This window comes from Lycium barbarum, chromosome 1 (genome assembly GCF_019175385.1).
Source record: "Lycium barbarum isolate Lr01 chromosome 1, ASM1917538v2, whole genome shotgun sequence".
Taxonomy (NCBI): domain Eukaryota; kingdom Viridiplantae; phylum Streptophyta; class Magnoliopsida; order Solanales; family Solanaceae; genus Lycium; species Lycium barbarum.
Genome location: NC_083337.1, coordinates 150,096,770 through 150,109,814, shown reverse-complemented (window position 1 = coordinate 150,109,814; position 13,045 = coordinate 150,096,770). Strand labels below are relative to the sequence as shown.

Genomic DNA, 13,045 nt, shown 5'->3' with positions numbered 1-13,045 from the left:
CCCTCCAAGTACTCTGTTTTGGTCCTACTTAACTTGAATCCTTTAGACTCTAACGTTTGTCTCCAATCCTCTAGCTTAGAGTTGACTCCGCTGCGAGTCTCGTCTATCAAGACTATGTCATCCGCGAACAACATACACCATGGCACCTCACCTTGAATTTGTCGCGTCAATCCATCCATCACCAAGGCAAATAGAAATGGGCTAAGGGCTGATCCCTGATGCAAACCCATCAGAACTGGGAAGTGCTCCGAGTCTTCTCCTATAGTCCTCACTCTAGTCTTGACTCCATGATACATGTCCTTGATCGCTCTAATGTACGCCACAGGTACACCTTTAGCCTCCATGCATTTCCACAGAACCTCTCTTGGCACTTTATCGTAAGCTTTCTCTAGGTCGATGAATACCATGTGCAAGTCCCTTTTCCGCTCCCTATACTGCTCCACCAATCTCCTAACAATATGAATGGCTTCAGTAGTAGAACGCCCCGGCATGAATCCGAACTAGTTCTCTAAAATAGACACGTCTCTGAAATAGATACTTATTTTTTACCATTATATCTAAAATTTTGAAAAGTATTTTCTTTAAGAAAATAAGTTGTTTAAAAAGAGGAAAAATAATTTCCCTAATAAAAATAGTGAAAATAATTCTCACAAGAAACATTCTACATTAAACGTTTCCTCCCCACCCTCGAACTCACCTCATCTTCACTACACCTTTTCCCCCGGTCACCCCCACTGGCCACCACAAACTCCACCCCACCAAGCCTTAGAAGTCAAAGCATGCATCACATATCATCATGCATAGCTTATTAGTTGTAGTAGCTGCATAGGAAACATAAAGCATATAGTACTTTTCTCCATTGTCATGCATCAAATGGTTGTCTCTCATACATCTCAATAGTATTTGTTTAGATTATATACAAATATTTTTAGGATAATATTTCTTGCTTACCAACCATATAGAAAAAAGATAGCAAGTAAGAAACCACTTATTTTCTTGACAAACATTTTCCTTCCTGGCGAATATTTGTGATACTTTCAATCTCCTACATCAGTAAAAAGAAAAACGTACAAAAATTACAAGAAAAAGAAAATATAAAGATCTGATATTTTTTTGGGATCCTTACAAGAATAATGGCAGAATTCCTGTTTTCCTTTTCCTAGCTACTATACATGATTATATATACTTATTGGCTATTTTTTAATTAAGCAGTTGGGTGGACGACTATTTTAGATAATTTGATATCATTTTATTTATCAATATTTTTTGTATTTTGTTCACTAATCTTCTATGATTTTAGCGTAAAAAAAGTTGTGTGCTTGAAAGTTGAAAACTTGAACTCAAATCATTATTTCTATTAGGGATCGTTTAGTTCTTGGATAACGGATAATAACTCCGTAGTAAAATGTGAAATTATTTAATCTTGTATTTGGTTGGATATTTGTTTGCGATATAAATAATTATAGGATTAGTTATGCCACAATTTTGGTATTAACCATCCTTCTAGAACAGCAGAGTAATGAATCCTACTGCGAAATTAAATGTTTCTTGTTCCAACATTTTGTAACAAATTCATCTTCAATACTCTCTATTAAAAATGTGTGTTGTCAAGAGAGAAGTAGAAGAGGTGGAAAAGTAAGATGTAAACTTTTTTTTTATTATTTGATAAAAGAAATGTGTAACTTTTAATATATACAAATTCATATATGTATTACAGAATTTGATCCATATATGTATAAAATGAATGTCACTGAAATTCATGAGAAATATATGTATTGTAGGAGATGTAGTTGCATCTTTATTCTCTTTAAGCTGATCAACGAATCAAAAGTGACGTAAGAACCCTGCAACAAAAAACAATGTATGTTAGCTATTTGTTAAATTAATAAATTCAGAATTTAAATAAAGTGGCCATACCACTTAATGTAGCATACATATTTTTGAGTATTTTCTTTAAATATTTTGCAAACACACAACCTACTTAGATGTTTGATCTGCCTCTATCAGAAGTAATTGCTTTACTCTATCTAACGTGAAAATATGAAATATAATGAACTCGTGAAGCATCACTTAATGAAGGCAAAACAACAGTCATTGAAGAGAATCATCTCATTTTGTAAGTTTTCTATTTTATGGTATACTTCTTGTATACGGGCACAATGTTGCCCTTTCTTTAATGAAATTATTATCTTAAAAAAAAAATGAAGGCAAAACAACAATTCTTGGAGCACAAAACTCTATTGATGAAACCAGAATTTGCAATGGATATTACCTTAGTGTTAACAGCCATGCCCTTATAATCTTCATCTTCTCTGGAAGTTGAAGCATTTGATTGCAAAAGCAAAGGTTACTGCAAAGATTATGCAGAAACCAACAACTGCAACACCGGCAATGCCTAAAAATTCATGCCTATATCCAAACTGCTCTTTAATGAACCTTTTTATTGGTACTGTATGAACACCATCAGCAAGCCTAAGATGTTCATTTACTTCTCCATATTGTGATGTTAAAAGGCCATATAAACTCCAGGCTACTGGATTAGCCCAATAGTACCATCTCCACCAAATAGGGATTCTCTGAAAAGAGAACAGTAAAGTTAGTGAAAAAGGAAAATCCAAGATTTAGTGACTTACTATATTTACGTAAAGGCGTTGTGATCAGTTGGACTTTTGATTAACTAACATCTTCTTTTTTTAATTCACAAGCACAGGAGGTGAAATTTCGATTGTTGTTAAAGTTACTGAATCTGAATGAATCTATTTTATTCTAATTCGATCTAGTTCATTGATGATCACTTTGATAAAACATCCACAAACACAAGAAATAAGACTGTTAACAAACATTTGGGTTGTGATGGTAGAGAACATGTTATAGAGAATTTACCATTCGAGAAATCATGAATCCGCTGAACAAATTCCACATCATATAGAATGGTGCAGCAAGAATTGCAGCAATGTTATGGTTTGGAGAGACTGAAGTTGTCATCATTCCGAAGAAAGTGAAGTATAGAAGTGTGAAGTACATGAAGTAAATGTACCAAACAAACTTCCAGACATTCCACTCGAACGATGCCATGAAGTAGAAAATGGTACTATAGATTACTGCCTGTATGAAAACATATGGGAATTCAATAGTGACCTGCAAAGATAGTAAGATTATCCAATTTAGACCAAGTCACACATCGAGTCATATAAAAGCACACGAAGAATATGAACATGTCATGCCTGTGCAAATGCAAAGGGTAGAGCTGAGTACATCCCTGCTGCTCTTTCTCGATATGAGACGAACCTCTCAACATATACCACAGGTTGGACAGAGGAAGCGTTTGTGATTCCAATAAAAAGAACAGCTGCATACATGGATCCCATAGCATTTAATATGTCCTGCTGAGTACTCCTGTGGTGAAAAGGTTGGCAGATTAAGAGAAACAGTTACTAACTTGCATTAAGGAGAAATTTCAGTATGACAGCATTCTCAGTTTTCAGTCTTGTGCCAAATGTGTCATAAGATCAAAATGAGTGAATGGATTTATATACACTAGTTTTGAATGGTGAAGGAAAAGTTTCAAGAAAGAAACCTCTTAGAACCAAACTTCCAGCATATACTTCCAAACATCAACGAGATTATGACCGTGTAGAAGAAGCGCACAGCAGTATACTGTGGATTTCGCCAGTAGGACAGGTTTTGCTTCCAAAGACATGCAAGAAACTGTCCGAAAAAGGACTGAGAGTACTTGCTTGGGAAATATAGCTCAGCTGAACCTTCTCGTGGTTTGCTTAAATTTTCAACCGTTTCCTCATTTTGCCTGAAATCGCAGAAACATAGCTAATAATTAAAAGCGCAAATAAGATATTTTCTTCATCACACACACACAAACACACACAGATACCGGAATAGAGTTGATTTTCGATAGATATCCGCAAAATCTACACCGAGGCGATTTTCTTCTGCTGGAGAAGTGACTTCAAGAACCCAAGCAGCAGGGTTCTGTCCAGATCTAATTCTGTGAACTCCTTGAATTGCCTAGCAAAATCAGAGCTGGATAATTTATTATGCATTTTTAAGGCATAACAAGCTCAGAATTGATGAGTTAAGGAATTACCTCAAAATACTGAATAAGCTTGCATGATCTGTTCCCCAGTGAACCAGCGTAAATGAGCTCTCCACCTCTTTTCATGAGCAAAAGCTGCATACATACCAAGTAAAATCATGTATTACTTTCAGAAGTTAAATGTAATAATCATATCTTAAGTTTATTATTCATCACATTAATGTAAAAATCTAGTTTGTTCATTCAAATGCTTCCAATATTAATGTTACGCTTATGTGAGGTTCATAGGAGTTTTACTACATTATGAGCTTCAAAAAGCCACCTTGCATAGATTGATCTTTGAAGCAATGGTCAATTATGTAAATGAAAACTTAGATTATTGTTATGTAACTGTTAAAATTGTAACTACAATGTTAAATTCAAGATTCGATGTGTATTGAGCAAGGTTTAGGATCAAAACCTCATCAAATGATTCGAAGATATCTATACTAGGCTGATGGATGGTGCAGACGATTGTTCTTCCAGTGTCGACAATGTTTCTCACTGTTCTCATTACAATGGCTGCAGATCGGGCATCCAGTCCTGAAGTAGGTTCATCCATAAAAACTATTGAAGGATTGGCTACAAGCTCAACCGCAATCGTCAACCTTTTCCTTTGCTCTGTTGATAATCCATCTACCCCAGGTAGGCCAACCAAAGCTCGACGTAATGAAGTTAGTTCCACTAGCTCCATAACCTCTTCAACAAAAGCCTGCAGAAAACGGTTCTTTCTCAGTTTCTGTATGTACAAACTACGCAAGATCATAAGTTCAAAGAACTATAGCGATTACCTTTTGTGTTTTCAAGTCAACCTGAGAAGATAACCGGAGCCAAGCGGAAAACAGTAGTGACTCATGGATAGTTAAGCATGGGGAATGAACATCATTCTGTTCACAATATCCGGATACTCTTGCAAAAGTTTCTTGTTTTTTGGGGTGTCCAGAAATATAGATATTTCCTTCTATATGTCCACCAGTTTTCCTACCAGCTAAAACATCCATTAGAGTAGTTTTACCAGCACCACTGACACCAACTAATGCAGTAAGCACGCCTGGCCTAAATGCACCTGTAACATTGACTAGTAACTGCAGTTTATCTCCTACTAGACCCTGTTGCTTAAGATCCTGAAGAAATAGTTCAAACAACAATAAGGAGCTTGCTGTGGAAAAACTACATTAGCTGCTACTAGAATTAAACTGCTGTTGGTTTACCATGGGAACATCAACGTAGTAACTAATGTCTCTAAAGCACATGGAAAGAGGCTGAAAAGGAAGAACCATGCCTCGTCGTTTCTTCATCTGCCTTCCTGCCAAGAGATGGGAAGTCATGAATATCTTTTCATTGACAAAAAAACAGAAAGAAACCTTGAAAGTGAGAATGCTTTAACAGACCAGTGAATGAGTGTGAATGGTTCAAAAACTCTCTAAATGGAACAATGCTATGTTCACTCTCTTGTTCCTTGTTCTGGATGTTTCTCTTTGAAACAACTGCTTGCTGGCTCCCTAACGCTGCAGAAAGTTGTAAGAACATGATAAGTTTCATTTACTGCAGCATACTTCATATTAGGAAGGAAGAAAACTTAGCTATCGTATATAGGATTTCAGAATGTGAAACTTACGGTTAAGGTAAGTCAGGAATATTGTGAAGAGGAGGTTGAACAATATTATATACCCAATCAATGCACCAACACCGATCCAATACCAATAGTCCTCTGGAAACAAGCTGCGAACCTTCAATAACATCTGACCCAGAGATGTGTTGTCCCCAAATTTCTGAGTTTAAAAAGAACAGGTAAATCTATGTCCAACACTAGTACTGATATATAAACGAGCAACATTAGGAGGTAGTAGTCCAAACATATTTTTGAGTGAAGAATCAACTGAGTGCTGTGGCACTTTTATGGTAGTCATTTCTTAGATATTAAAGAATTATACAAGATAGAAAGCCTTTAGCACCATGTGAAGAGATCTAGTTTGTTTTTGCTAAACAGATAGAAATTAGTAAAAAGGAAGAATACATGCTAATATCTCATTTTCATGCATAAACATTGAGTTTCATCCACTCAAATCAGCTAACTTAAACAATCTTCTGATCTTCGTATAAAAGCTGACAGATCAACATTTTGACTGGCAAACAGAAAACCTTAAAAAGAAAACTAGGACTACGGATAAATGACATTAGTATGCTTGTACTTATGGAAAGCTCCATCTGATTTCTTCATTGCTAAGTTGGTGATTCTTTATATTCTGGTTTCTATAGTTGCTCAAGTCTTGGACTGTAATTGTATAGGGAAACAGAGACAAGTAGATACCAGAATACCAAATTACCTTATCCCAAGAATGGCCACGGAACTCATTTACTGAAGCTGCATTCTGGGCATACATCAAAGGGGAAAACCAGTAACCCCAAATCCACCAACTTGGAATGCTATCTGTAACAATAGGAAAGTTCAATTACAAATTAATTGAATAAAAGCCAAGTAACTAATCATCAATGAACCAAATTGAAAGTGTAAATGACCTCTTGAAATAACAAATCCTCCGAGAGCCATGACTACCAACATTGCAAAAGATCCAAAAGTATTAGCAACTATCATATTTCTGCCTAGTGCTGCCATCACGCGGAAAAGTCCTATTGACATCTGATGCAATGAGAGATACAACAAAAACTGTCGGAAGCACCTATAGTAATAAACAAAGTGAGTTGTCTTACCTCTATCAAACATGGTTAAAAGCTAATACAGAATCTAAAACAAGAAGAAACAATCAGAACCTAAGTCAACAAAAAAAAAAAAAGTACCTGGTTATTTGAGGATCAAAGCCAACCACATAGTATGTAGCTGCAACCCAAATAATGGACTCTAAAAGTGATGTGGGAATACTCAAAAGCCAAGATGGTAGAGTAAATACCCAACAAGGATAGAAGAGCAAATCTCTCTGCTTGTAAAGAACAGGAAGTTTCGCTATCAGCATAGGCACCTCCAAGAAACCATTGAAAAGAACCATAAGAATTGCAAAGTAGAGAGCACCAAGATAAACAGCTCCATCTTCAAGTGTATCATGATGCATTGTTGAACGGAAGAACACACTCATCATTATCAAGATAATCAAAAAGAGCTGCAAAATAGAAAACAATATGTCCATCTCAATAACTAATACTATAAGCCTAAAATTGATCTACTTTTAAATGCAACTTTTAGCTTAGAAGAAATGATGAAACTGCTACGAACTATGACCTGTGTGACTTTGAAAACAAGCACAGCTGAGTTTCGCTTTAATAATAGCAACTGCCACGCAAAACTGATCTTGAGAAGCTCAGATTTTTTAACACCATAAGTACTAGAGGACAGAGCTGCAGGATGATTGTCTCGTTTGTCGAATGGAACAGCCAGCTCGTTCGCCAAGGCATTACCAACATAATAAGATTGAAAGCCTTCAGCAAACTTTGTTGCCGATACATAGTTGTACTGGCTATTGTGAAACCAATACTGCCCTTGATCCTTTTCAGATGTTAACTGTGCAGAGGTTGCAAGATGACAAACCAAATAAGAGAACTATCAATATGGCATAAGCTCAATGCTTGAACTCGGAAAATTACCTCTTGAAGAAAATCAGCAACATTTTTCCTAGAGGGGCACTTGAAACCCATAAATTCAAAGAATCCAAGAGCACTTTCACGGGGACCCTGATATATGATTTTACCCTCACTTAAAAGAATAATATCATCAAACAGACAGTAAGTTTCAGGGTCAGGTTGCAATAAAGAAACCAGGGTAGTCCCATCAAATGCACGAGTCGTGTGCTTTAAATACTTGACGATTTGATAGGTAGTTGAACTATCTAGCCCGGTTGAGATTTCATCCATTAAGAGTACTCTTGATGCACCCATTAGCAACTCACCTGCATACATGCCTCACAACTTCAATAATCCAGGCAATACCTTTATTCCTGTTCCAGATAGTTTCAAAAAGCAGATGGCAGCTAGCAGAAATTAAGGGAAGTACCAGTAGTAAGGCGCTTCTTTTGTCCCCCTGAGATCCCTTTGATCATTTCATCTCCTACTAATGTATCCGCACAAATATCCAGTCCTAAAATCTTCGCAGATATTTCAGAAGGATAATATAAAAGAAATGTCCAAGCAATAGTCCAAAAGTACAACAAAGTCTATAAAACAACAGTGATTTTAAGCTATTGGACCATAACATCTCATGTTAATCAATTAACTTTATGTATCTTTCATGTAGAGCATGTCCAGTGAAAATTCATGCGTTCAACAGAGAAATATAAGGTTCATGGTAGCATTTCGACATTTCAATCTAACATACAGAAAAATTTAGCTTCATATGGAGCATGTGCAACGAATGTTGAACAACAATGAATTTAATTAAGCCTCACTGCTAACATACCTTTAGAATGTAATCTACAAGTAGACTTGTTTGTTCTCCCAATGCTAATGCCTAGGAGAAAACAGTTACAACAATGTGAGATGAAGCGGTTTCTCTACACATATAACATGGAAAAGCGAACTTTTACTCAGACGTCATACCTTAATAAAAATATCAAGATCTTGATCAGGAATTATTCCAGCATTTTTCTCTCTTCTTAGAAGTTCCATAAGCAGATCTGCCCAAATTTTGATGGTTCCATATCAAATTCAACTAGCAAAAGTATTGTTAAAAAGTGCATGGTTGACTGAAGCAGGTCTAGACAATACCATGCTTAAAACCGATACCCTGGCAACGTCCAGAAAAATTGAGTGTCTCCCTTACTGTCATTTCTGCAATGTGTGAATCCCTCTGACTGACGTATGCAGCAGTCCTTTGAGGAACAAACTCCTTCAGATCATGTCCATTATAGGTAACTTTTCCTGACATCTTCATAATAAGTTAACTGCATTAATGAGGGAACAAAATAATCTTTTCGAAACAAAAGGCAGCTGCAATGTGATCTAGAACAAAAAAGAAAGATCTTTACAGCAATTTTTGTCCTAAGATTTTTGTTTATGATGAATTGATTTTGAAATTTTGAGGTACTATCTCATGGATATTCTAGTATTGATATCCAAGGACGAATAGCATATACACTTATTTTCAACTTCTAGTACGGGAAACCAAAGGTTGTAGAATGATGTATGTCATACTGACACTTAGAATCAATCCTTTACTAGCGCATTTGAAGCCTTTGTGCTGTTATACGTACTGACAGATTAAAAGTATTTACACAATTAGGTCACTTATAAAGTAAGTACAAGTAAATCTCTATCTGCTAGTGCAAAAAGATCATTAAACTGTTAGTGTAAGAAATCGTTACACTATGCCTGAGTAGTGAAAGACCAACAAAGTTATTCCCTCCCTAAAAATTAGTGCTAGGCATTGTGAAACAAGCAAGGGCGTGTACCTTCAAATTCTTATCAAGACGGCCTGCAAGTGCCAAAAGCAATGTTGTTTTTCCAGAGCTTGGAGGACCCAAAAGCAGTGTCAGCCTGAAAGACAACACTACATCAGGGGATTTCAAATACAACTCATGGACACGATAGTCAATACACACTTCATTGGAGCTCAAATTTTACCTTGATGGCCGAATAAAACCACTTATATTGTTTAGGATAGACAATTTCTTTCTCTGACTTGGGAAAATCCTCAACTGTCTCAAGTAAGTCTGTCTCATGAAACATTGTTAGACTCAAGGCAAAGTGAAATGGTAATTTAGCAGACACATGAGATCTGCAGGTTTACCTCCGTCATATTGAATATGAAGTTGGGAATTGTTGGCAATGCCCTGCTTCCTACGTGGACCATTGCATCAACTTTAAGATGCTGAAAGCAAACATTAACTTTTGGGAATTCCAAATTCACCCTGAAAGTTAGATTAGTTTGATATGTTTAGTATAACCAACACAATGAATAATATTGCAAATCATATGGATGATACATAACACAAGTTAATTAAATAGTCTGAAAATTGTTGTTCTTATTGATGAGAATATACAAACCAAATTAATATTCTTACAGCTCATATTTGAACATGAGAATAATCATGATCAAACACCGCTATACTAGGAAACATATTTGATTGACATGCTATTTTAAAAATCTAATTTGAAGATGGAAAATCATTTTGCTATGAGTCCACATATGTTTCTTCAACTAATAGATCCAAATTTCCACTGATCCTAGATGAACTATAGATATCAGTGTTGATCCTCTATTATAGAAATTCTCCAGTTTTATCAACTTTGAACGAGAAAATCTAGTTCAAGTTCTAGAGACTAACCACAGTTAGAGATAGGCAACTAGTTGGAATTTCAAATATTCACAACTATCAGGTTTAAGCCTCTTAACACTTCACTTAGCTCTTTCAGTTTTGTCGTCCTACTGGAACTCATATTTAGACCCCATGATCAAGTTATGTTGTCCATAGCTCATATGGAAAAAAATTCAGTCTTTACCAAGAAAGCTATCATAGATAATCAATCCTCTAAATACAAAGAGATACTCCTAAATGAGGCATGGATACCATCAAGAATCAATTTCAAACAAAAAGGTAAATTTCTTGCTTTTTGTACATGATATATGCATAATGTTAATCATCAGTATAAGCAACACCAGGACTGAAACTGAGCTAGGCGGGGTGAAGGACGGTCTTTTTCATTCGTGTTTAACTTCTGTACACGTATTTAACTTGTATACACTAACAATGTAAAAGAATATTTAGACTATCAGGTCACCTAAAAGAATTATAGGTAAATGTCCATAATAGGAAGGGTTAGTAAACCGAAAATAAGGCGGTTGACCTGCAACAATGGGTTAAAATACATTGATGGCATGAAAACTCTTGGACACTATTCGTTTATCTAAGTTATGGTCCTTTTCTTTCTTTATTTATCATCATTATTATTCTGTAATTTCATGTCTTGGTAATTAAGGGATAGGAGGGAAGCACAACGTCATCTTCATTGCATCAAGATATAAAACATTATTGTCATGCAACTTGCAAATGAAAACCAAGAGAATTACTTTATGCAAGTGAAAAACTCTAGAGAAATAAGTAACACCTGGTAAAAAACAAACTGCACAAATACAAATCACAAGCAATGAACTTGAATAGAGTGGGCAATGAAGCAATAAATAAAACTATATATCAAATGAAATTAAAAAGAAACTTACGCCTCAAATCTTTCCTTAACTCTTTTGAAGAACAACTCTGTATCCTCATTAATAACATTAATCAACGTATCCAAAACTTGCTTCTGTTCTTCAACTTTCATTTTACTAACATCAACCAGAGAAACCTCTCCACCAATGCCCCGAAAGATTGAAGTTCGGGCTCGAATATAACTAGGAGACCTCTGCAAAGCAGCCAACACAAGAGCCTCTTCATCTTTGATGGTTCCATTTTCAATTGTTCTTGATGAGAACATGCTCTCTGAGGAGGTCCACATCGTTAACTAAGCCACAGCTAGAAAGTTTTTTTGCAAGGATTATAAAGCTGGTTTTTTATTTTTTTGGAGAACTGTAGAATTATGATTACAAGAAAGTATAGGGAAAATTAAAGGATTGTGATGATGAAATTGTGAGGTGGGTAATGTTAGATGTGTTTTCCAACAACTTTGCCGGCTTGAAACTTTTGCATTAATTTGATGTGTTACTACGTCTTCCTCTCTACCCTCAACCAATCTTTGCATGTCTCTATCAAATTCATGCATGGAAAGTGACATCTTGAGAGAGAGATGAGGGGCAGATGAAGTGTTGGGAAATCTAAGTTAGACTTTGGTTACAAAATGATAGTACTCAATAGTCAAAACTTTGCTGGACTATCTAAAAGTAGTTAAAACAGTTAGGAAAAAGCTAAGATACCTTTTAGAGTAACATTTCTTTTACTAACTTTATGGGGTTTTGAATTTTAACCTTTTTGAATATTGAGTTCCAAATTAATAATTCGTACATATTAGGCTTCATTTATCCATAGATATCAAAAAAAAAACACTTTTTTTTGGAATTTTGGAGTTGGAGTTGTGTTTGGCCATAGTTTTTGAAATTGTAGTTTTTTGTGAAATGTAGTTGTAAAAAAGTGGAAAAAAGTGGAAAAAAAATTGAAAAACAAGTTTTTTGAGTTTTTGGTATTCTAGAATACAGCTTCAAGTTGTATTCGGAATTCTCATGGCCAAGCGCTGATTCCGGAAAAAGTTGAAAAAATTCCCGGAATAAAGTGAATAATACTTATGGCCAAACGGGGGCTAAATAAATACTACTCCATAAATTAGTCTATACGTTCTACTCTACCTCCGCCTATGCCTCCCCTTCCTAGTTCCAACTAAATCCAGAGAAGAGTAAGAGAAAATTCTCAAAAACAACATAAATCTTGTCTAGACAGTGGAAGAGCCGAACGTGATGCACTTCCTTTCAACTTTGAACCATACACATTTGTTATGGATGTCACCGACATTTTCCCCGCAATGTGTATTCTGCTCTTTATATTACTAATCCTTCCTCTGATTCTATGTAATTTTTTCTTTGTATCAAGATATTTTAATTAGTATTTCACCTCAACTTTTTTACTTATAGTTCATATATTATGTCATATCTTTATTCTAAATTGTGATTTTGAATTTATTCTAAGTATATATTAGGCCTGTGCACAAATCGGTTCAATCCGAATTTCCAAATCGATTCGAAACAATTCGGATAATTCAATTTGGATAATACAATTCGATTTCGATTTATAAATGCAATTGTAAAATATTACGGTTTAACGGTTCGGATACGGTTGGCTTCAATTATCAACCGAACCGATCCGAACAAACCGAATTTATATGCCACTAGTGACTAATTTGGTATATGTAATGTGGTGTTAGCGGATTTGTATGTTTGCACAAGTTGTCAAGCTCTTGTTTTGCTATTTATATGCTATTATGCTTGCAAGTTTATGATTTTTTCTAGGTTATAAGGTTGCAAAT

General features: G+C 35.4%; 1 protein-coding gene across 1 annotated transcript; it reads right to left on the bottom strand.

Annotated features, from left to right (window-relative positions):
- Positions 1 to 1,636: 1,636 nt before the first annotated feature.
- LOC132643829 (ABC transporter G family member 32-like) lies at positions 1,637 to 11,686 on the bottom strand. Its single transcript, XM_060360355.1, has 25 exons — positions 11,256 to 11,686; positions 9,825 to 9,945; positions 9,659 to 9,747; positions 9,487 to 9,571; positions 8,804 to 8,963; positions 8,636 to 8,712; positions 8,496 to 8,546; positions 8,094 to 8,184; positions 7,688 to 7,989; positions 7,326 to 7,604; positions 6,890 to 7,206; positions 6,611 to 6,771; positions 6,418 to 6,521; positions 5,709 to 5,862; positions 5,482 to 5,598; positions 5,302 to 5,396; positions 4,882 to 5,214; positions 4,512 to 4,802; positions 4,103 to 4,186; positions 3,890 to 4,023; positions 3,578 to 3,805; positions 3,225 to 3,396; positions 2,884 to 3,138; positions 2,273 to 2,576; positions 1,637 to 1,844 (listed from the first exon to the last, which is right to left on the bottom strand). The coding sequence occupies exons 1-24, from the start codon at positions 11,528 to 11,530 to the stop codon at positions 2,304 to 2,306; spliced, it is 4,248 nt and encodes a 1,415-aa protein (XP_060216338.1). The 5' UTR covers positions 11,531 to 11,686; the 3' UTR covers positions 1,637 to 1,844; positions 2,273 to 2,303.
- Positions 11,687 to 13,045: the final 1,359 nt, after the last annotated feature.

What these genes read in the sequence shown, in the direction of transcription:
- LOC132643829 (XM_060360355.1), bottom strand. Translation starts at nt 11,530, where the DNA reads ATGTGGACCTCCTCAGAGAGCATGTTCTCATCAAGAACAATTGAAAAT. An exon ending in CGAAAATCAACTCTATTCCG is followed by an intron (nt 3,806 to 3,889) that starts GTATCTGTGTGT and finishes CTGCGATTTCAG; the next exon opens with GCAAAATGAGGAAACGGTTG. An exon ending in TGGAAGTTTGGTTCTAAGAG is followed by an intron (nt 3,397 to 3,577) that starts GTTTCTTTCTTG and finishes TTTTCACCACAG; the next exon opens with GAGTACTCAGCAGGACATAT.